The sequence below is a fragment of the Ursus maritimus genome, unplaced genomic scaffold (assembly GCF_017311325.1).
Source record: "Ursus maritimus isolate PB19 unplaced genomic scaffold, ASM1731132v1 scaffold_18, whole genome shotgun sequence".
NCBI lineage: Eukaryota > Metazoa > Chordata > Mammalia > Carnivora > Ursidae > Ursus > Ursus maritimus.
In genome coordinates, this window is record NW_024424230.1 from 2577627 (window position 1) to 2602814 (window position 25188).

General features: G+C 43.3%; 1 protein-coding gene across 1 annotated transcript in view; it reads right to left on the reverse strand.

The window, feature by feature from the left end:
• Positions 1 to 25188, reverse strand: part of ZNF236 (zinc finger protein 236) — a 107502-nt gene that overhangs the window by 55092 nt on the left and 27222 nt on the right. The window contains exons 5-11 of the mRNA XM_040632431.1: positions 24276 to 24400; positions 23804 to 23976; positions 21521 to 21664; positions 18822 to 19025; positions 17721 to 17949; positions 5117 to 5389; positions 3701 to 3904 (exon numbers count right to left, since the gene is read on the reverse strand). Coding sequence (XP_040488365.1) covers positions 3701 to 3904; positions 5117 to 5389; positions 17721 to 17949; positions 18822 to 19025; positions 21521 to 21664; positions 23804 to 23976; positions 24276 to 24400 — 1352 coding nt within the window. The remainder of the gene's footprint in view (positions 1 to 3700; positions 3905 to 5116; positions 5390 to 17720; positions 17950 to 18821; positions 19026 to 21520; positions 21665 to 23803; positions 23977 to 24275; positions 24401 to 25188) is intronic.

Genomic DNA, 25188 nt, shown 5'->3' on the forward strand with positions numbered 1-25188 from the left:
TGTTACTGTTTATTTCTCCTTTTAGCTGCTAGTTTCTGCTTTATATATTTAGGTACTCCCATGTTGGGTGCACAAATATTTACCATTGTTATATCTTCTTGATGTACTGACCCGTTTATCGTTATGTAACAACCTCTTTGTCTTTTTTTTCCACCATTTCTACTTTAAAGTCTATTTTGTCTAAAAAAATAAATAATAATAAATAATAAATACATAAATACATAAAGTCTATTTTGTCTGATGCAAGTATAACTACCCCTGCCTTTTTTTGGTTACCATCTGCTTGAAATGTCTTTTTCTATCCCTTCACTCTCAGACTATGTGTATCTTTTCAAAGCTAACGTGAGCCTCTTACAGGCAGCATATCACTGAGTCTTGTTTTGCTATACACTCAGCCATTCTATGTCCTTTAATTTGAGCATTTAATCCATTTACATTTAAAGTAATTATTGATAAGTAAGAACTTACTAATGCCGTTTTATTAATTGTTTTCTGGATCCAATGTTCCTTGTTTCTTATTCTGCTGTCTTTTTTGTGCTTTGATGCCTTTTGGTATCAGTATGTTTTAATTTCTTTATCATGCTCTTTTGTGTAATCACTATAGGATTTTTCCTTGTGGTTACCATGAGGCTTACAAAGACTACCTTAAACTTATAACACCTTATTTTAAATGGATAATAACTTCAATAGAATTCATAAATTTTACACTTTTACTTCTCCTCCCTCTCACATTTTAGGTTATTGCTGTTACAATTTATATGTTTTTTATACTATGTAACAACAGATTACTGTAGTTATAGTTATTTTTACTATCTTCCCTTTTTTTAAACTTTTAAATGAGAATTGTAAGTCAAGTGAACCACTGTTACCATATTGCAGAATCTAACTATGATTGCATATTTACCATTACCAATGAGATTTATGTTATTTTTTTATGTTTTTATGGTATTAATTATTGTTCTTTTACTTCCACTCAAAGAAATCCTTCAGTATTTCTTATAAGAAGATCCAGTGATATTAAAGTCTCTCAGCTTTTTATGATGGTAATCATGAACTTCCTCTGAATATTATGATCAGCTTGACTCCAATACCTCCCCAGTCTGCACATAGTTGTATTTAAAATTTAGCTCTTGAATTAGAAGAGAAAACATTTAGAGTATAAGACAGAACGTCTAGTGAAATACAATCCGTAACATGCAATAAATTTCACAATATTCAAGTTCAGTAAAAACTGCTGCTGCTTCATACCAAGACACAATGACTACTTGAAAATCATGGTGTGCTCTTCCACACTGCTGTGCCTGGGCATGCAATGGTAATGGGTGTGCGGAGGAAGTGAATTTTACTGAACACAACTCTGGCCTAGAAGTCAGAAGATCCAAATTCTAGTTCTACCATGAGTACAAACTGGTTGTATATGCTAAAAGCAACATTGTAACTCTTTCTAGATCTTAGTATTTTCATCTGTACAAATGAGGAATACAGAGAGGTTTTGGAATGACTATTTTTAAGTTCCTATACAGCTCTAAAAGTTTTTATGACCATATGGTACTATACCACCAACAGCGCTTCCTTCATATGCAGACTAAATGACTTGGTACGGTCGTTTTAATGCCTTCTAATACTTTTCTAAGTGACAGTCTAAGTCTAAATGACATATTGTGTTTTAAGTAACTAGGCTGAACTAGAACAGCTCATCTCCCAATGAAGTCAAATAACTGTAACTAATCTATGCTAAAACTCTGTCACTTTTTATCAAAATCTGTCCCCCAAAGGTTATCAAAGTCACGTCTTTTCTAGAGAGCCCCAAGGATCTCAGAGTCTGAAAGCAGAGACAGACACAAATATAAACTTAATAATAATGAAGTTAAGCATGAAAATAAATATTTACAATATTTTACATTTTACAATGTGAAGCCACTGTATGAATCATTTCCCTCATGTATCTCATTCAGCCCAGACCAAAGGAGAATTCTGCTTATTAGTCCAAGTTTTGATTCACAAGCATCTATGAAACCAAAAAGTAAAATGTACCCTATTTAACCTTAGAAAACGTCTGGAGTATTAGGACTGTAGTTTAATTCAACTAAGGCTTTACAAACTTCAAGTCAAGAAACCCACAGGTATTTAATTTGATTAATGGCAACCTGAAAAAACTGGTAACTTGAAGGTAACTCTCAAGCATGAAGGATAATTCTAGGGCCACTAAATAAATGTCGAGTTTGCCCTGACTTTAAGGGATTTTTCTGCATTTCAGGTATAGCACAAACCACTGAGAACCTACACATTAAAGATTAAATACACATGAAGTAAAACTGGTCTGTTGCTTTGCTTTGTGAGCGACCAAAAGCGGACAAGGACATCCCAGTATTCTAACCTCCCATGCGAGCTTAGATGAGTTTCTAGGCTTTGAACTACTAATGCCCTAAGAATCATAGCTCCTCGGAAGCCTAGAACTCAGACATAAAATCATCAGAGAACAATACTTTGGGGAGGATGACTCCAACTTGTCTGTTTTGGAGTTTTCCACTTCTTCTACAATCAATTATGATAAGTACATTATTCTAGAAAAGGTCTGTTTCGTCTAAATTTTCAAATGTGTTAGCTGTTTGAACTATAGCTAACACATTTAGTTACGTTCTATTATGCTTTCACTAAACCAAAATCAAAGACTGTGTCCTGTACAATATCTACTTTTGAAAATTTCAAGTTTTTCTATATCCTAGGACCTGATCAACTTTCTATTTCATGTATATTTAAAAAGAGTATGTATTAGAGAGTAAAAGATTCTAAAAAGCTATAAAATATCCCTTGTTACATGTGTACTTCAAATTTTCTTTAGTTTCACTCTTTAGTTAAATCGACCTAATTGAGGATCTTTCACTATACTTCAGAATTCGAATATTTCTCTTTACTTCTAATTGTTCTTGGTTTATATATCTGATGCTATGCTCCTAAATAAAGATTCATAATTGTCGATCATCTTATTAGCAGAGTATAATTAATTTAATCTAAAGTATCCCCTTTATACAACATTTAACCTTTGTTTATATTCAGTTATACATGGTGTTAATTTTGTTCATAGACTGGATTATCTTGCCTAAGACATAATGAACTACAGGAACTGCACAAAAGTAAAAGTTTTAGCACAGAATTTAATGAAGTTTCTTTAATTTTGTTTAGCACTTACAAAAATCATTTTTCCGAAGATTCTCATACGCCATGTTTTCTTTTTAGTTAGTTAACAAAATCATACTTTACTTGGATCATAATAACACTGAGCCTAAAAAAAAAAACCTTAAAAGCTGGCAATTTTTCTTTTCAGTCCAAAGATTAAAGCAGCCATACAATAATCTGTTACATACTATGTAGGGATCTTAATATAAAAATAACAAAAGGCATTGCGTATTACACATAAAGAACACTTGACCACTTTGCTAGTTCCATTGAGGCAGGAATCTTTCTTCAGTAAGAACTTACATACTAATACCTTCACTTGTACACATCATTTCTTCCTTAACCAAGAACACAATCTGAGCAGTAGTTTAGACAGAACTAGGATCTTCATTTTGACTGTGGAACATACTAGGCCATAAAGCAAAAATGCCGAACAAAAACCTCATCAACACCATGCTTAAAAGCATGTAGACCGAGATATTTATGTAATCCTCGCACGGCACAAAGGGGAAGAGAACCTTACCTACGTCAGTTATGAGAATCGGCTCTTGCAGAGGAATATCGGGGACCGGAGCGCTGGCCTTGCCGACTCGCACCTTTGCAGGTTTGCGCTGCTGCCTCATCTTTCTTAGCTCCGTGTGCTTAAAGTGAGAAGCAATGTGAGTCTTCCTATGGCCTGAGGTGCGAAACTTTTTGTCACAGTGAGGACAAGCAAAAGGTCTGACCCCTAATAAAAATAAAAGTACACTGTAGAATTATTTCAAGAAAATACATCTCGACAACTAACACCAACATAAAATTCTAGTACGTTAACACTGATTTAACAGTCATCGCTTCAGGCTTGTAATTTCAGGGACATTATAAATTAGAGTTATTTTCCTTTGTTTGCATACAGTGCATATTCAGATGTACTAAGAGCATTTTAAGTAAAAAAGAACATTTGTTAACTCTGCATTGTAAAATATTTAAACCTTACGATATTCGAATATTCAGTCTTCGAGAATACTAGAGTGCGTGAGACTGCGTTCTCCCACATCACCGTCTGTAAACTGGAATAACAGCGCCTGCCCCCAGGCTGACTGCAGTGCCCAAACACGCTCAAGGCAAAGCAGCACTTAGCAGCTCTGAGCGTGCAGCAAACAAGCAGGACTCAATGCTGCTGCTCATGACGACGACAGTAATAATCTCCTCTTGGCCACTCTCCACTCTCAATTCGCTTTCCTGAAGGATACTTCCTTCACTTACGGTTTCATTGGTAAATGAAACTGGAGATTCCTAAGAACTTAGGGCACATAACAAAACTGATGCATTTTAGCCTTTTCAAATCCTCACCCACATGGTCAGCTCTGCCCAGGAACCCCAGGTTCGTGGGGAAGTACTGCTAATGGGCATGGAGTTTCTTCCGGGAGGGAAGGGGGATAAAAATGATGAAAATAGATAGTTGTGTGGGTTGCACAATTCACTTTAAATCTTATGATCTGTGAATTATATCTCAATAAAACTATTATAAACAAAATTACTGCCTAAACATGAATATTTTCATGCCTTAATACTGATTACAAAACACCCGAAAGGTAGAGTAGGTGTTAGGCTTTCCCTCGCTGCCCAAGGCCCCAGGACAAATGCCCCCCAAGGCGTCTCCTCCACAGAAAGGCCCACCTCGTCTACATCCAGCCGCGGTCGCCCACAAGCACCCCTCTCGTGGCTCTGCCCCGTACGTTCAACCCCAGGTGGTTCTGCTTAATGCTTCCCTCATGAAGCCCTCAGCTCCCTGAGAATCAACGTCCCATGGGCTCTCTTCACCAGTATGCACCCCGAACTGAGCCTCTAGGGGGTAATCGTAAGTACTTATTAAAGAACGGAACCCGAGCCCTCGAAGTGCTCAGCGACTCTCCGCAGACCACGGTGACCCCGTGACCCCGGAGAAGCCCCGTGGCACCTGTGTGCAGCCGGATGTGTACTTTGAGGCTCCCCGAGGTGGAAAAGCTCTTCATGCAATACTGGCACTTGAACGCCTTGATGCCCGTGTGTGTTTTGATGTGAGCGGTCAGGGTGCTCTTCACAGCAAAGGCCCGGAAACACTGTGGACACTTGAAGGGCTTCTCGTGGGTGTGAATGCGGATGTGGCGCACCAGGTCGCTAGGCTTCCGGAACTCCTTGGTGCAGTAGGGACACACGTGCCACCGAACGCCATTCTCCTCACGGATTGAACCTGCAGCCAAATGAAACCCAGCAACAGCCCAGCTATGATACCAAATATTAACACCCTTGAATGTCTTCCTAGGGTTGGATTAAAACAACACAGCATACGTATGAAAAGCTATACACTTTTTGCCAGAGCAGAAGAGAGATGATCGATTATGAAGAAAGTTGAAATTTCCATGATCACTGAACTTACTGAAGACTATGATTTAATCTTGCAGAAAATCTGACAGTCCCATGAGAACACAAACCACAGCCTTTGAGAGGTAAGAATGCTAACTGGACGGGTGATACAAATCAACAGCTGGTGACATAAACTCAGTCCACCGTAAATGTGAGTAAGAGCAGATTGAGCAAATGACTCCAAAATTAACTCAAAGAATATGAAGAGAAGGAAAGAAGTTGGGATAAGCATTGTTTGAATCTATCTGATGTCATGAATAAAAATAATACACATGCAAATAATTAGGAGATGGTGATTTTTTGTGCTGTAAAAGGCACTCATAAACAGTTACGACAAAGAAACAGTATGCATGGCATACACTCATTCGTGATCAAATATAAAAGATTCTTTTGTAACTTTATTATTACTCAACTTTCAATCAGGTTTAAAACTATTCCTATCAAACTCCAAATGGATGAAAGACCTCAATGTGAGACAGGAATCCATCAGAATCCTAGAGGAGAACATAGGCAACAACCTCTATGACATCGGCCAAAGCAACCTTTTTAATGACACATCTCCAAAGGCAAGAGAAACAAAAGATAAAATGAACTTGTGGGACTTCATCAAGATAAAAAGCTTCTGCACAGCCAAGGAAACAGTCAAAAAAACTAAGAGGCAGCCCACGGAATGGGAGAATATATTTGCAAATGATGCTACAGATAAAAGACTGGTATCCAAGATCTACAAAGAACTTCTCAAACTCAATACGCGAGAAACAAATAAACAAATCATAAAATGGGCAGAAGATATGAACAGACACTTTTCCAATGATGACATACAAATGGCTAACAGACACATGAAAAAATGTTCAAAATCATTAGCCATCAGGGAAATTCAAATCAAAACCACACTAAGATACCACCTTACGCCAGTTAGAATGGCAAAAATTAACAAGGCAGGAAACAGCAATTGCTGGAGAGGATGTGGAGAAAGGGGATCCCTCCTACATTGTTGGTGGGAATGCAGGTTGGTGCAGCCACTCTGGAAAACAGTGTGGAGGTCCCTTAAAAAGTTAAAAATTGAGCTACCCTATGACCCAGCCATTGCACTACTGGGTATTTACCCCAAAGATACAGACGTAGTGAAGAGAAGGGCCATATGCACCCCAATGTTCATAGCAGCATTGTCCACAATAGCTAAATCGTGGAAGGAGCCGAGATGCCCTTCAACAGATGACTGGATTAAGAAGTTGTGGTCCATATATACAATGGAATATTACTCAGCTATCAGAAAGAACGAGTTCTCAACATTTGCTGCAACATGGACGGCACTGGAGGAGATAATGCTAAGTGAAATAAGTCAAGCAGAGAAAGACAATTATCATATGATTTCTCTCATCTATGGAACATAAGAACTAGGAAGATCGGTAGGGGAAGAAAGGGATAAAGAAAGGGGGGATAGTCAGAAGGGGAATGAAGCATGAGAGACTATGGACTCTGGGAAACAAACTGAGGGCTTCAGAGGGGAGGGGGGTGGGGGAATGGGATAGGCTGATGACGGGTAGTAAGGAGGGCACGTATTGCATGGTGCACTGGGTGTTATACGCAACTAATGAATCATCGAACTTTGCATCAGAAACCAGGGATGTACTGTATGGTAACTAACATAATATAATAAAAAAACATAAAAAAAAAACCTATTCCTATCAGAAGAAAAATCACAAGCAGAATTTATGGAAATATAACAAATGATTTCTAAATTATAAAAATTTTAAAAACAAAATTCAGCAGGATCACTTTTTATCTTTCATAATTTTTTATTAGATTTACTCATCTGAAATTAAATAGACATCTACGACGAAGTAAAGAACCCACCTGAAATTACACAGATTTTGGCCAAGTTAATGAAATTAACTTGTTAACTTGTTAACTGTTTATTTAACTGTGTCTGTACAGACATAGCTTTATTAGGGGAAAATCTTATGTGTGCTTCTCTTTGTTATCAGTAAATGCAAGGAATTCTCATGTTAAGTGAATCTATAAGGAAAGAAAATGTATTTTTCTGAATACAATGCTCTTTGCAAGACTAATTAACACAGGAAATGAAGTTAGGTAAACAATTAAAAAAAGAACATTTTTTTAAAAACAGTGCCACAATGGAAACCAGGACAAACCACAGGAAAAGAGCAGGAAGTAAGAAACGTGGCTTTAAAAAGGAGAGAAAGACATTTATTTTATGGTGATATTTTTTATATTACAGAACTCTGAAATTAAAGACTGTTTAATACCAACAAATAAAAATTAAGTCATAAAAGTGCAGTAATTTCCTAATGGTCTTATGACAAATCAGAAAAGGAAGGTATAAAAAGGTGGGAGAACTAGAGTACCTATCAGCTAAACATGGGAAATCCCCACCCCGTCAGGTTTTTTCTGGGCAAAAATGAAAACTTTTATCTTTAATTACCTACGATGACATAACATAAAACTGTCACCAGGTTCTAATTATTTCTGGGAATTGCCTGGAACGGAAATTACAGACTAGCAGCCCTGCAGATGTCTCCAAATGTGGCCTGCGTATGTTTTGTTTGGCCCACGCACTATTAGAAAAAAAGTTAAATCCAGATTTTCAACCCTTTGACAAACTGAAAGACCTGGAAAACCAGATTCGCATTCCCACATGGCAACTGCCCCTGGTGCTGGGCAACTGCCTTTCTCTTCCAACACATGAATAAATGTAAAAGGAAAAACATGCATTAGAATCATCTTCAAGATGAAAAGGCAATTACTAAAAATTTAACATCTAGTCTTTTTAAAAAATTGTCTAAAGACAGGAGGAGCTGAATAAACATATCTCAATACAACATTTGACTTAATAGGAAAATAGTAAAAACAATCCTATCACAGTCTGGAAAAAGTCCACTATCACGGCCATGAATTTATTGTGTTATAGTGATACAAGCCAATGAAATTAGATAAGGTACAGAAATATACAGTATAAACTATAAAGAAAAAGGTAAAATCATTATTTATAAATGATATGATTATATGCCTTAAAAAAAACTAAAACCAAGAAATAGGTCCGCATTTTAATACCTGGAAATCAACATCATTCATATTTAACAAAATCCAGGTGAAAATTTTAAACTACCACTAAAATATGAAAAAAATATAAAGAAAAGATCTGAATAAATGGAAATACACACCCCATTCTTTGGTACGAAGACTAAAAGTTATAAAGACATCAATTCTCACTGGTTAAATCACTTATATGCAAATAGCAATAGGATTTTTTAATAACTAGAGCTCTGGAACTTTAGCAGACAATTGTAAAGTACACATGAAAAAGTAAGTATGTGACAATCGCCAAAAACACACTTTGAAAACGGTGTACTGGGGAGGACTAGGCCTGCGAGTCATGAAGGCCTTCTAAGAGCTACCAGAGCACATGAATGAAAGACAGATTCGTGCCCAGAACACAGTCCGACAAGACCCATACGGGTCTGTGGCTGTAAAGAACGGAACGGTGGCATGGTGCCTGGACAGTGGGGTGTCCGCCTGGAAACAAACAATAAAACTGAGTCAAAGATTTTAGTTTAAAATATGAAAGTAGGGAAGTGCTGGATAAAAGAGGTTATTTCCCATAACGTCAGCGTCAAAGTCTGAGTCTAATACAAGTCCAAAATCTGTGGAACATTGACAAATTTAGCTATGGAAAAACAACACATTTCTCCCTTTTAACTAAAAAAGACAATTAGAAGAGAATTATACGCTCTCAAAATACTGTCATCCTCAATATATTACAGCAAATAAAGTCAAGAGTCAGCCAAACAGAAAAATGCAGGTGGCTCTTTAACAGGAAAAGCTGCTCGAGCTCTGACTCCATATAAGAGAAATGAAATTAAAACAACAGTAAGAAACCATATTTTTTTTTTTTTAAGATTTTATTTATTTATTCGACAGAGATAGAGACAGCCAGCGAGAGAGGGAACACAAGCAGGGGGAGTGGGAGAGGAAGAAGCAGGCTCACAGCAGAGGAGCCTGATGTGGGGCTCGATCCCATAACGCCGGGATCACGCCCTGAGCCGAAGGCAGATGCTCAACCGCTGTGCCACCCAGGCGCCCCAAGAAACCATATTTTTAACCTATCGATGAGTAAAAAGGATCCGCAGATCTGGACAACAACCCATTCAAAAGGCTACAAGCAAACAGGCACTCCACTACGTGTCGTCGGGAGAATAAATGGACACCACTGCCCGAAGGGAAGTCAGCAATACATACCACAATTCTTTAAGCATGCATGAATTTTTTTTCCTTTGTTATTAAGCACATTAGTGATACAACTAATGAAATCTGAGTAAGATCTGTGGACTGGACCAATTTTAACACCCTGATGTTGATGACCGTCCTATGATTATCTAAGACAGTTTATCTTGGCCTTAGGAAATACACACTGAAGTATTTAGAGTCAAAGCGGTTTTAGATAAATTTATATTTATTATTGTTTGTATTAGCAAAAGACTGCAAATAATCTAAATAATTATTTATCCATAAAAGGGAATAATCCCTAGACATTTTTTAAAATAAGATAGCAAGGGGGGGGAAGTAAACTGCAAAAAAGATATACATATACAGTATGCCCCCCATCCTGCTAAAAACCAATATAATACATAATATATAGCTATATGCCCTTGCTCATTTAAAAAACGGCCCAGTGGCCGCCCAGACTCTGGGGCCGGGGGGGGGCGGGTGGTTCGTGGAGGACAAGGATGAACAGGGGTTGTTCACCATACACCATTTTAGATCTTTTGAATTATGTGACATGAGCCACTTCTACCTATTTAAAAAAATAATTTTCGGGGCGCCTGGGTGGCATAGCGGTTAAGCGTCTGCCTTCGGCTCAGGGCGTGATCCCGGCGTTATGGGATCGAGCCCCACATCAGGCTCTTCCGCTACGAGCCTGCTTCTTCCTCTCCCACTCCCCCTGCTTGTGTTCCCTCTCTCGCTGGCTGTCTCTATCTCTGTCGAATAAATAAATAAAATCTTTAAAAAATAATAATAATAATTTTAGAATATATGTATTCCTTCAAGCAGTCAGTTACCATGTGTCAGGCACCATTCTACACGGCTTCCATGGATTTTCTCATTCGGTTCTCTCCCATTTTTTCTGTCATTGCCCCATGTCAAAGATAACAAAGCTGACATTTTATTTTGTTAGATTTTTTTTATTTTTAAGTCATCTCTACAACCAACGTGGGGCTCGAACTCACAATCCCGAGATCAAGAGTCACCAGCCAGGCGCCCCTAAAGCTGACATTTTAAAGGTTAGCTAACTTGCCCAAGGTCAGGTGCCAGTCAGTGGAAAGTCAAGGCACATACTGAAGTCTGTAATTCTAGAGTCTGAGCGTACTTTTCTCAGGAAAAGTCTGTCCTCCAGCCCGACTTCAAGGAGAGCATTTACCAGGTACCCCTGCAGGCATGCTCCTGCCCTGCAAGGAGACAGGCTACACACGTGCTGGGACTCGCCCCTGCGTTCGTGTACGAGGCAGACACCATGCAGATTCATCCCATGGGGGTAAGAACACTCAGAAACGCCTGCGTTCGAGGGGTGCCTGGCTGGCTCAGTTGGAAGAGCATGCGACTCTTGATCTCAGGGTTGTGAGTTTGAGCCCCATGTTAGGTGAAGAAAATTTCTTTAAATAAATAAATAAATAAATAAATAAATAAATAAATAAATAAAATCTTTAAAAAAATAAATAAAAGAAATTCTGCATTCAAAAGACAGCAGGGCCTGTATTGAGGTATTTTTACCAGGTAAAGAAGCAAGAGCCAGGAATGAAGTTCCGGAAGCTTAAAGTCCACAACGGCCAGAGTGTGGCATGTCAGGCAGGGACCAGCACGCGTCCAAGCTTGGGGCCGACAGGGCAAGGTGCTGGAAAACTGCGCGCCACGAGAGATTTGCAGCAGGACGAAAACAAAGGTGTCCGAGACGTGTCCTCCTCACTCTTCGGTCAGGCTCCTCACAAGAGCACCTACTGCGATGCAGCCAGCTCCATCTTCACGTCAGCTGTGGCCGTGCTGGAGGACAAGGGTGACAAGGGGACAGGGACCCGAGCCCTGCAGGTGGGAGCAGGACTGAGGGACGGGAAGATGCCTGTGGACTGTTCGGTGGGGCCAGAGGGCACCCACTGTACTCAGAGAACAGTCAGGCAATTCTGGGGCAGCATCCAAGTGCTGGCTCAGACACAGGACAGAGGGACCTGGCTGATTTCCAGCGACGAACGATTTCCCCTGAGGCTACAGGTGCTGCAGAAGCTCCAGCCCAGGCGACAGACAATGACAGTCACAGAAAGTTGTTCTGCTTTCAAGCAGCAAAACATTAATTTAATACAGATACTCAGACCTAACTACTGTTCAACATTAACTCATCAGGGAGACGCTCCTTTCTTGGGATTCAGGTTCAGACGCTGGATCTCCGAAGAGACAGACCTTCGAACGAAGGAAAGCAGCCCTAGTCTTCCCTTACTCCTTGTCATAGAATATTTCACAACATGGCCTAAGTCTGGTTTTTATTGTTGTTGTTGTTGGCATTCTGTCAGCAGTGGCCAGAAACCCTGGGGAGGAGGTCTGCCCCTCTGAATCCTCGAGGCCACAGACTCGGCTGGTGGGTCACGGTGTGAGGCACAGAGCAGAGAGGCTGCAGGAATGCGCGAATAAAAGCTCGCCGCGGGCACCGCGCGTTCCAAACTGGTGCACTCGTGCCGCCGCATCTTACAAACCCCTCACTGTACGCTCTCAGCAGTGACGTGTCAGAGCCTTCAAGTGGGTGGGCTTATGTCCCTTGCACGGCCAGTGACGGGGTTTATAAATAGGCCGCCCGGCCACATGCCAACAGAACTGGCACAGGAAGAGCCGTGCGACCACTCACTTGAATCGTACACGCTGATAAAATGAGCCTAGTAGAATTGCTGTGTCCAGTCCCAGTCGCCTGGGTTTTTAGCATTGATCGAGAGCACGCTGTTGACTTCCCGGCTAGATTCTCTAAGCCGGAAATGGAAGAGCGTGTCATTTGTAGCTGGCTGGACTAAATTAAGAACGAGGAGATCAAGGACGCTCAAGAGGCAACAGCAGGTGTAAGGGGTGCTGGTGTCAGGTTGAGGCTCCTAACTCACGATGGTGATGACATCTCCTCCAACGTTACTGGGTTTTTCAGGATCACTTCACATTTGGAAACTGCCTACAGGGCTCTCAGAGCAGCAAAAGCTAACACAGAGGCCACTGTGTTGGCTGTTACGAAAAACTGACTTCTGATGAAGAACATGGGTTTGGAAATGAGGGTGAAGATGAAGCCATGTTTGTAGAGAACACAAAACAGCTGACGTCACTGCTGGGCACACTCCAGTTTCCCCAGAGGGACTGCAGGCTTCCACGCTGGGCCTAGTCGGATGCTGAAAACGGGTGGGCTACACGCTTTATGCAAGTGGGGGTGGCAATGAAACTGCTCTACAGGTTGCCAGAAGCTCTTCCAGCATCTCACGGAGCTCTCTTCTCAGATGGGGCTTCGAGAGCCAGTGCTCTGTAACACGGGACGGGAGCTTTGGTAACGGCGGCGTGCGTTCTTCTCCGTGGAGATCCGAGTTCTTCGAAACTTGCTAGATAGGACAAGTTTTCGCTGTTGAACCCAACATGTCCTTCACACACTGATGGCTGTCCTGGGTCACGGGCGTCTGGGGCCTTCTGTGGCAAAAGTACAGAGGAGAACCGCTTACCTGCTTTCTAGATCTGTCGAATCTCTCAACAAACAAGGGAATCTTTCCGCTGAGGGTATTCTGAATAGAATACCTGATTCATTAGAGCTTAGTCCACCTGAGAATGGTGAGCAATGGTGAGCAGTCCTTAGGAAGCAGCTTGTGATCAGTTACGTACTTAGGAGATGGCTGGAATGCTGGCTGTTCAGTGACCACCCAGCGGGAGGGAAGCAAGCACTCAGTGAGGCAGCCCCTAACTGCCGCTCATGGAGAAGTTTAAAATTCTCTTAGAATAACCGAGCTGGTGCACGATGAAGAAAGGCAAGCATCTCCAGCAGACGGAAGGCACGCCATTGGATGTGCCAATGGGACCCACAAAGCTTTTTGCAACAGAATGAGAAAGAATGTGTCAGTTCCAAAGTTTATCTGGCCTGCTCGCAGACACTCTTGCGAGCTCTCACTGTCCCTTACAAAGGGACACTCAGAAGGGGAGTTCCCACTCTCCTCCTTTCCATGATTACTCGCCTAGAGGAAGAAGCTCTGCTCATCCCATCCACCTCAGAGCACTCACTCCAAGCCTGAAGCACCAGACCTCCAGGAGTTCATGCCTTTGATCAAAGGTAAGACACAGGACTCCTGGTTTATACTACATATGGTCGTGCCTCTGCTTCGTGCAATGCTGGGAGTGCTGCCCCGACAAGAAACAACCAGTCCGCTGCTTCCGAGAGGGGTCATGCTGCCTTTCCGCAAATGGTGAAGGAGCCCAGTCAGAGCAAGCAGGGTGCAGAGCACGTGACTAAGGAGCAGTCCGACATCCGGACCCTCCTGCACGGAGGATGCGCTCTATCGCCCTCTCCAAGCTGGTACGACTCCAGGGAGGCAAAGATGGGCCAGCAGGGTCCACTGGGTCTGTTCCTCAGTACAGCGCCCTATGTGGTCCCCAGCACCTTCAGAATGCACCTCTAACCAGACAGATGCACGCACTGCAGGCTTCACCTGGGGGTGCAGTGACCCTGGAAGGGAGCCCAAAGTGTTGGGTCTTCAACAAGAACACGTCCCCTCCTACGTAGCTCCAGAAATAATTCAGAAGTTTTGGAAAGTGCTCCAGAAGCCTGACGCTACAGTTCTTAAAAATGACTCAAAGGTGTCCCTCTGGAGAGGAAAGCCGTCACAGCTGCTCTCCAATGCCTGCCAGGGAGCTCAGTTAACGATTTATAAAGAAGGAATTTTTCTGTGCCATTCACACCGATCTTTTTAACACTGCTTTGAGTTTCTTGCACATTATGACTTTTCTCTAAAACAGGTGTGATTCTCCCCAAATACAGATAAGTGACAACAAGAGAAGTTGCTTACATGCCAACTCAAATTGTTGCACATGAAAATGCTGCAGAAGTATGAGGAGAACACAGTAACCAAAGTAATGTTTTCTAGACAGCATTTCTTGTTTTAACACCAGCATACATTCTATAAAAGAGAACGGTTTTATAACTTAACTGATTTAAAAGTAAGTACGGGTATTATCCATTTTTTTAATAAAAAAGGTATTTAATTAAGTGAAATTAAAAAAAAAGAATATTGGCCAAGCAAATTCAAAAATGTGTCATAAAGAAAAAAGACTCTGGTCTAAGAAGGTAAAATCTCTGTGGCCTTAAGAAAGATTTCTACACAGAATAGCTGTACCATCGTCATCCTTAAAAGAGTAAGTCACCAGCTTTCCAAAACACCTTTCCTTGTGATTTCTAGAGAGCCAATATTTTACTGCAATAAATTTCAAACTTTGTAATGATGATTTATATGTCACAAGTCATACGATAAATACAAAAGCATTTGCTAAATTTTGAATTAATATACAAAATACCTCTTAAAATAACGAAACGAACTCTACTAAACCCTTCTCTCTCACTCAACTAAGTAAGCCGAATAGTGACAGCTTAAACAGCAGAGCGCGTGCAACGTGGGACACGCACCAGGTGACTTTGGAGCTGCTAAGAAGAGGTTACACTCACATCTGCTCAGGATGCCAACCGGCCCTCAACTCCCCTTGCACAGCTAGTCCCAGAAAGAGTCACTACATTAAATGTGTTCTTCTCCCTACAAAGTTTTAATCAGAAGAAACACCTTTCTACAGAAACGCACCCCCACTAATTATCTCATGACACGTGAGGGATCACTCAGAAAAAAAACGCTGGCTCTAAACTCGTACTGAGGATCACATTTAAGGGAAAATTCACTAGAATCGCACGAACCTGCTCAGTAGTCTATGCACGTATGTAATTTATTCGGGCACTTCAAAAGTGAACGGCCAGAACCTCTGCGGCCTCTACAGGCGGAATGCTCCCCATTAAAATCACATGCACTAACAGTAACCCCATCTGGAAACCGCTGCCCAATGCTCAGGGCACGAGCAAACATCCAGTGGCGGCCAGGATGGAGCGCGCCTTCCTCCGTCTACGGGGCCACTCCTGCTCGGGGTCCTGCGCAAGTCTGGCCTTTGATCTGGAGAAGCCTGTGCGTGGGCAGCCCGGTCAGAGTGCCTCTGAAGGTTTTAGCGCAGGAACTACAGATGGCAGCCAGCGCTCCCTCACAGGACAGGCTTCACAGGCTGGGAATTTCCATCCATTTACTGGGAGCACAAGAAGCAGATATTCAAAGACAACGCAAGGTAACTTACAACCTAGAAGGCTTCATATCGTAAATAAAAACATGGGGAAAAGGTGCTTTTCCCCCTTCTTTCCTCTCTGGACACCAGGAATCCCCAGATGATAAACCGCTTTGATTCTATCATCCTGTGTTTCACTTGGGGATGAGGGGACAGATCAGGGAAAAAGGGGAGTAGAACTGCCATGTTCTGTGGGTGGAAACAGGGATCTCACAACCACACGTCAACACTGAAAAAAGACACGCTCATAAGGAAGTGCTCGGGTGGAAACAGGGATCTCACAACCACACGTCAACACTGAAAAAAGACACGCTCAGAAGGAAGTGCTCGGGTGGAAACAGGGATCTCACAACCACACATCAACACTGAGAAAAGACACGCTCAGAAGGAAGTGCTCGGGTGGAAACAGGGATCTCACAACCACACGCCAACACTGAGAAAAGACACGCTCAGAAGGAAGTGCTCGGGTGGAAACAGGGATCTCACAACCACACGTCAACACTGAGAAAAGACACGCTCAGAAGGAAGTGCTCGGGTGGAAACAGGGATCTCACAACCACACGCCAACACTGAGAAAAGACACGCTCAGAAGGAAGTGCTCGGGTGGAAACAGGGATCTCACAACCACACGTCAACACTGAGAAAAGACACGCTCAGAAGGAAGTGCTCGGGTGGAAACAGGGATCTCACAACCACACGCCAACACTGAGAAAAGACACGCTCATAAGGAAGTGCTCGGGTGGAAACAGGGATCTCACAACCACACATCAACACTGAGAAAAGACATGCTCAGAAGGAAGTGCTCAGGTGGAAACAGGGATCTCACAACCACAGGTCAACACTGAGAAAAGACACGCTCAGAAGGAAGTGCTCGCAGAGATGAGAGCGTTCGTAATTCCACGTTTTGCAGCAAGAAAGCATTCACTCCCCAAGACACCTGGGAGAAGCAGAATAGTCAGAGTCACTAAGAAAACATTTCTAGAGGAACGCTCTTGCCCAAAAGACAGAAACCTATTTCATTGGGGAAGGATTTAATGATGCCTGGCCTGTGCAAGAGCCATACTGAAGCCCATGGGATCTTCAGAGACAAACAGAATGTATTCTAGCCGTACAACGGTCCACACGAGGGACTGCAGGGTCAGAAACATTCCAAGTGCTCCGAGTACTGAGAAGAGGAAGGGCAGAGCCCAGAGTCTCCTCCAGGTTCTGCTCTGGTTCAATGACCACCGGAGCTCTCCGAGACAGCGGGAGAGAAGGGGAGAAAGGAGACACTCCCATCACAGAAAGCCTATGGGAAGGATGGCCTGTTCGCACACCATGGGAGCCCGGCCTCACTGTGACATCAGCTTGCGTCCCCAAGTCCAGGACAGGGCCTGGCCGCACACACGGGGCAGGTTATGGAAAGCTCGACAGCCCACACCACGGAGCTGGAGGGGAGCACGGGGGAAACAGCTGAGGGTCCAGCCCAGGAGCCACGCTTACAAGTCAGGAGACGGCAGTGCCGTGGTGAAGAAGGGGCAAAAGTGGCCAGAATGTGGCTGCAGGGAGAAGCGGCCAAGATGACCTGGTGACGAGCCAGGGGGACTGCCAGGAGGACACACTAATCACAGGGAAAAAGGCAGCCCAAATTTACAACTGTCGAGGTTTTAATTTTAAATATCAAACAAATAGGTCGATACTATCAGAACATTCAACAAACATATCGCCTTCAAAAGAAAAAATAAGCAATATGCCTTCCAAAACGTGTAAACCTTAAAGCATATTAAAATTACCAGGTAGAAATGGTGATTTCTTCTTTATAATTTTTTTTTCTTTTTTATCCAACTTCTCTGGGCTTCCTTGGTCTTTTTCGTGCTCTGCCTCAGTGGGGTGGGTCTGCTCGCTGGAAGCGTGAGGGGTGTCGGGATTCTGGCCCTGTGCCGAGGGTGTCCTGGCGTGGCTGGTGTCGTGAGCGTGCGCTGCAGCTGGAATTGAAGACAGCCCACTGTTTTCTAAGGCTTGCTGAGACAGAACAGAACTAACAGGTTAGGAGGCGGGAGGCCCGAATCTGCCTGCCACAATCAATTACAGAGATGCAATCAGGCTTTGCCCCCAGAATCCTAATTCCGCCCTACTAGCAGTAAAAATCTGCGCTGCCAACAGCCGTTTATAGGCTAGACCCCCAACTCCCTGAAGCTGAAATGTCCCTTCTGCAAGCTGACAGCTCACCTCCCCCCAAAATACAGTATGGTAAATTAAAAGGAACTGGAATTAGTTAATTTGACATTTAGAAACTTTACCTCAGACCTCTTTGGTTCTCTCTAAACCGATCTGGGAATCACTGTTTTAAGTTACAGTGGGCTCACCCTTAAGACTTTGGCTGTCATGTCCTCGAGACTCTTTACACCAACTTGTCACCCCAAATGTACAGGTAGGTGACAGGTTAGTTTGTACAGCTGGTTACTAAACAGGGAGGAGAATGCAGGCCAGCTCTCTTTGCAAATGAAAGACCTGAGGCTAAAGCTGGACTGGCGTAGAAAAATTAGAAAAGCGTGCTCTGCCCCATTTCCTTCTCCTCTCCCACGTGGGCGTGGCCCGTTCACATGCTGCTGAGAGAGGCAGACTGACTCCAATAGTTACAGGAGAGAGAAGAAGTTCTGAAAAGCCTATTTATTTCTTCTTAAGTAAATCACTTACAGAGTAAATTAAGTTTTAAACCTTTTTAAAATTTATAGATTAACTGTTTAGAATTCTGCACTGTCCATAAGCATACTTTGTTCCAACAGAATGTTTTCAATTAGGACGCATATCTAATGACGATTCCTTTACTTGGACAAGCCCTGCCCACATATTTTTCGGACAAGCACAGATGAGAGCAGGAAGGTGCGCCTCACCTGTAAAATGTCCTGGTTGATGCCCACGGTGATGCTGAGCTGCTGGCTGGGCTGCGGGGGCTGGCTGGACTCCGCCGGCCCCGGCTCCGAGAGCTCCAGGAGCTGCTGGATGACGTCGGTCACGGCCTGTGAATTCTGCTGGCTCGACGCAGACGTGACGTGAACTTCCGTCTGCTGGAGAGGTAACGTCTGAAACAGCGTGGCCTGAAACGCAGCAGCATTGTCATTGAAAACGTAAGAAGTACATCAATTTGTACTTCAACTTAAAGGAAAAAAAAAAAAAAAGAAAGAACAGGCACATCTTCCTTATGAGCATTAAAATCTAACAATATCCCAAACATAAATTTTAAATAAAATGCCTCACTGACTTTTACGTTAGGCACACTATGGGCTCTTAAAGGAACATATTGAATGAACTGTCGCACCACGCGTTTCAAAGGTTTCCTGAGTGACAGGAGAGACATCAGCTCAAGGTGGGGGTGTGAGCTCACAGGCCTCACCTCCCTGCTCGTCCAGTAAAACACAGAAACAAAAGGGTTACAAAATAAAGAAAACAAGAGAGAAACCACTGTGGACAAAATAATACAGGAAATTTCTGGAAAAGAGGGGCACCGGAGGCATAAATGCTCGGGAAAGCCACAGCCGAGAACATGCAAGGAGAGAGCTGCTCTGACTGCCCAGACACTCGGGAGTGCGAAACGCCACGCGGAAAGGAGGTGGAAGTCAGAGCCGGCATTCTGTGTGATGTGCGAAGGTGGCCGCAGGACACACAACCTGGGCGGGCCTAACGCACGGGGATGCCGTCGCTGAGCGTACAGCGGCGCTCACTCACCGCCGGGACCCGGCGCCACACCAGCGCAAGGCTCGGGCACCACGCGACGCTCTGTGGCTCTGGGGAGGGTGGGGGCGCGTATGTGGGCGTTCTCTGTACTTTCTGCTCAACTCCTCTGTCAACCCGAAACTGCTCTAAGAAAGAAAGTCTATTAAGTAAGAAAATGGAAGTGACAGAAAAATACTTAGGACTGATGATAAGCCTTCTCTCCCCACAGAAGGGATGATGGGCACCTACCCTGAGGCAACAAAATGGGGGATCACCTCTAAAAGAGATAAAAATGAATACTTGGGGAGAATTGGGGCACCTTTTGTGGCCCTTAGCTCCCCAATGAAACAAAACGTCTCTACATCCTGCCACCAGGGACCCCAAATTTAAGAGCTGGCTCCCCGGGCACCCAGCAGCTCCATCCGTGCGTGGACAGCCCCCACACAGAGGACTGGGGCCTCGTTCTCAAACACAGACCAGACTCCACGCACTACAGGCCATGTGGAACGGGAAGGGGTGCGGGGAGACCCAAGGCCCATCACTCGAGCAGCAGAAGAGAACTTTAAAAAATGAAACACGAATTAGGTTTCAGAAGAAACTGCACCAAACCAGAAGAGAAAGAGGCAATCAGATCACGAAGGAACGTTCTCAGAAGTTAAAAGTCTTAGCAGCTTGAAAAAATTTCAATGAAAGAGTCATAAGACTGAGTTGAAGAAAACCCTCGAAAGTGGCACAAGAAGGCCTAGAGTCAGGAACTGTGAGAGGCAGAATCAGACACACAGAGAACTCGCCCCGGGGCTGAGCAGTGATTCCCAGACATGACACCTGGCTGAGACGCTCTTTCACACTCAAACTCGGGTAAAACGTAGGGCAGATTCCAGGTTTCCAAACGTTTCTGGTTTTTATTGAACATACAAAATTTTAGGATGATCTGATTATTCCAGGTGAATCACCACATCTACATACTGACTTGCATATTGCCAAAGAAAATGGTGAAAATCTAGTATTTGATTGATTCACACATTGGAAATCTTATTTAAGAAACAATCCAAAATACAATTTAAGACTTCATTATTAGACTCTAATCATTCTCCAGTTTTAGAACTTATTGACGACAGGCTCCCTCACCAGGAGTAAGGTGAGGAACCATCCCAAGCTGCCAATACTGTGAGAAAAGAGAAAACACAAATGGTAAATGCGAAAGTAAAGCTCGGGAACTAAACACTAATGAGTTTCCACGCTGGGGGGGCAGGTGCTGACGACACAAACCACCAAGAGCCAGCTCACGAGCGTGCGAATGCACGGTCCACTGTTGTGCACTTAGACTCGGCCGCCGCCTACCAACTGCGAGGAGAGGAGAGGTAACAGACCGAGGCAGAGCTGAAGACCCCCACCAGAACCCAACACAAGCGTGGGAGCGTGTGTCCTACACCTTTACACAATTGAGTTTCCCAAAAGGCCAGGGCCTCAGGAAAAATTGCCACTGTCCCATCAGATGTGGAGAAATATTATTTTAAAAGGATAACTGCTTCTTCAATCATGACGCAGGGATAAAGAATATTCAATAGTACTCATCAATAACACTGCAGGAATTACAATTTCATAAATTCATGGTTACATTTTGTGTGAATTTCATTGGTTCAGATGACAGTCCATAACTCAGGATCATCTGATACTATTGTGAGGTTTAAACAGATCGATTTTCTTTCACTAATTAAAAAAATAAGAAAGTACCCTTACCTCCTTATAGAAAAGTTTCATAGCACCTTTGTGGTACTAAATAATATTCTAAATAATATTCCATTTTAGGGGTCACAGTTAAGATGACCAATTTTGGTAAAAGGTTATATCCCCCAATCAAGCAGCTTGCCAGACTCACCGTTAGAACGTGAGCGGTCTCCGTAGAGCTTGCTGGATTCTGTGGTCCGCCCATGTGCATCTTGCTGATATGAGTGTTCAAGCTACCTAGACTTTTAAATACACAACTACATTCTGTACAATTATAGGTGGGGCCATTCTTGACCTTAAAGAACAAAAAAGAAGAAACGATTTTTTTACAATTAACTAGTAGATAAAAATATTTAAATTAAGCAAATCATAATTTACCATTCCATTAAAAATGGCAGAAACAATTTAACCATTTAACATTACTTTTTCTTTCCAACTGGATAGCTCTAAAATCAATGACCCAACTCTTGCATCAACCTTGCCAGTGTGAAATTAATTGAAATTTCAAAGTCTTTTCTGTAAATTAGAACAGGTTCGGAAGTAAAAAGACATAGTTTCCAGTTATTGTAATTTGGTGAAAATAAGATAGCTGACTTACATTCTCAATTCCGTCAGTGGTTACACCAACATAACACAGGTGTAAGCAGCACTCTGAGTCTTTGGCTTGCCACCACATACACACTGGGAAGGAGGACCGTGCACTGTGTAAGTTTTCATCATCAATTCCAATACCTCATATCAGTAACTACTTTGTACAACTATGATAAAGCCAACAGGGGGACCCCAGAGTGGAGGGAAATGAAGCAGAACCTCCGGGTACACAGAAAGTGTCTGAACTATTCCTTTGCCATTATTCAAGCCCAGCAGTAATTATTCCTATAATTATGAAGTCTGGCTTGAAAACAGACTGGCCTTCTCTAAACATGGACATTCTGTTCCATTTCTAGCACCTTGTTAAGGACCAAATTTAAGGCTTTAGGTTCATCATAGGACTGGATAATATTTACAAACCAATCCTTAGAGGTCGTTTCTGGAACATGGCCAGCTGCCCCAACACAGATCCCAGGGGGTCTCAGGCTGGGTGCCGGGTGAGCCCCCACCCTCCTGGAGGGGTTTCCTGACCTCAGGAGCACTGGCGAGAATCTCATAAGGCTGCACGGGGGGCCCAGCGAGGTCTCTCTGGCTGCCAGGCAAGCAAACGGCCATCCCACAGCAATCGTCTGCACAGAGGCAGCACCCCCAGAATAACTAGTACAGGCCCCTTCTACTCTTCTGAGACCGAAAGGAAACCTCACTCCACACGATCACTGCCTCACTAATATTTATGTGTTCCTCCTCACGTGTCTGGGTCTTAGAATAGAAAACTTAGTTTTAAAAAGTAACTCGCAGGGCGCCTGGGTGGCTCAGTTGGTGAAGCTTCTGCCTTCGGCTCAGGTCATGATCCCGGGGTCCTGGGATCGAGCCCCACATCGGGCTCCCTGCTCAGAGGGGAGTCTGCTTCTCCCTCTGCCTACTGCTCCCCCTGCTTGTGCTCTCTCCCTCTCTCTCTCTGTCAAATAAATAAACAGAATACTTGAAAAAAAAAAAAGTAACTCGCATATGGAAGGCTGAATGTGTTTATAAACTATGTGAAGGATGCAGGGCTTTTTATTTCAGTGATACTGAAGCCATCAACGAAAAATTAAAAAGATACACATTTGCTTTTAAGAATATGAGTCTTCATTCTGCAAAACAGTTACATAAAATAAAATGATCTGTGATAAAAGTGTTTGTGTCGCTTAAATGTTAATTTATATTCTACAATTAAACTATAAATAAAACACCAAATCAGGAAAGAGCAAAGGTTAACCTGCTTAAGAGAAATACTTCCAGACGTTTTACAAATTGGTATGACCTGCAGACAACAAGAAATGGTGACCATCAGTCTCACTGAAATAGTTCACACACAGGGAAATACACAGACCAGGGCTCTGGCTGTAAAAATGTGAAGGAGGCCATGGGCTGAGTCTGGCAATAATAATAGTAAGAGGAGTATTTTTTCCTCAATTTATTTCTTTTCCTTCAATTTCTTACACTTGATAGTGTCTGTGTTTCAAGTTTGCTAAAGGAATGAAATGTTAACAATCAGATCGATGGATCATAACTAGCAGACATATTATGATTATTTTCAAACATTTATTCATCAAGGCCATAATAGCATCCATAAGACCACAAAAAGATAGTATTTTATATTTCTCCCATACATAAGCCAAAAAGATATCCATACAGATATATATATATTTGTTTGCTTTCTTGTTTAAAACAAAGTCTGCTCTGCACAAACTCTAAATCTGCATTTTAAAAGTAGAAAAGCATTTCTCAGGCTCACTCATCAACTCCAGAGCCATGTACCGCAGCCCCACGAGCGCTACACAGACCCGAGTGCGACAGTTACCTCCGAGTGAACTCTCTGCACGTGTGACTGCAGATTCCCTTTCTGAGAAAAGGCAGCAGGACAAAAGGCACAGGCGTGGGGTTTTTCACCTGTATGCTTAATCATGTGAGTTTGCAATGCCCCCTTCTGGTTAAAAGCTTTCCCACATTCACTACATTTAAATGGCCTTTCACCTAGAGAGGAAGAAAAACGATCAAAATGTAATTCCACTTGGGTGAGCATCCTATGGGTTAAAGAGAAACACATTACCCCCAAACCCAAGACCCCAAACCTGGCTGTCCAGACAGAACACAGCCCCACACTGTAGACTCATGCATCTAACTGCCTACTCAAAATCTCAAAGTTAAGACCAAGGTCAGAGAGCAAAGGACAGAAAAGCCAACATTGCCTTCCAGGTCTAGCTAGCTCGAAGGCACATGTTCTCTCCTCTAAGCCGCATCATAACTCGCCCCAAAGGGAACGTATTTCATACCTGTGTGTATCCTAATATGACGAGTTAACTGACTCGGCTTTTGAAACGTCTTTCCACAGTGTGGGCATGAGTACGTGAATCCACTCCTGTCGATGTTCCGATTGTAAGACCTTGTACTTGACACCCTAGTACAACACAGGGGGAAATATTGATGAAGTCATCACCTCTGTATTACAATTTCAAAACTGAAATGCTGCCAGCAAGTGTGGCTGACTGGTGCTCAGAACACACTCTGATGAGAAATCAATCACATGGAAGTGTGAGTCCACACACACAGATACACACAGACATGCAGCTGTTTTGTGTGTTCATTACCATAAAATTCCTTTTTCCCGACCTAATGAAAAGATAAACATTGCTTTGTTTTCTTGGAGGGGAGAGGTGAGAACGTCCCTCTGGACACGGCTGTACCCGTGCTGCTCGGACGCGAAGGCGTGTGTGGGTACGATCCCTGCGCTGCCGCGTCCTGCTCCGCCCGCCGGTCTCCTTGCTCTCAACACCATCCACAGGCTGATGATCTCCAAGTTCTCCCTCCAGCAACCCTGACACCAACCCTAGACACCGCTCTCTCTGCCTGACGTCTCTGCGCTCGGCTCCCTGGCGGCTGCGAGCTGGGGTGAACCCAACAGGACTTTGTTCATCCCCCACCGGCTGCTCTCCCAGACAGAAGTAGCAGCTCCCAGTTGGGCAAGGTTAAACCGCAGGAGTCGCCCCAAATTCTCCCTCTGTCTCACCCTGATTTTCAAGTCCATCTCCAAAAGCTACTGGTTTCACTCAAAACACCTCCAAAGACACTGAGGCCTCTCCACTCTCCAGTCCTCACACCGCCACCGTCTGCTGTGATGTTCACGGGCCTCCCTGCCTCAACGCCACCCCCAGCAGCCACGCCACAGGCAAAGTTGGGGCAGGCTTC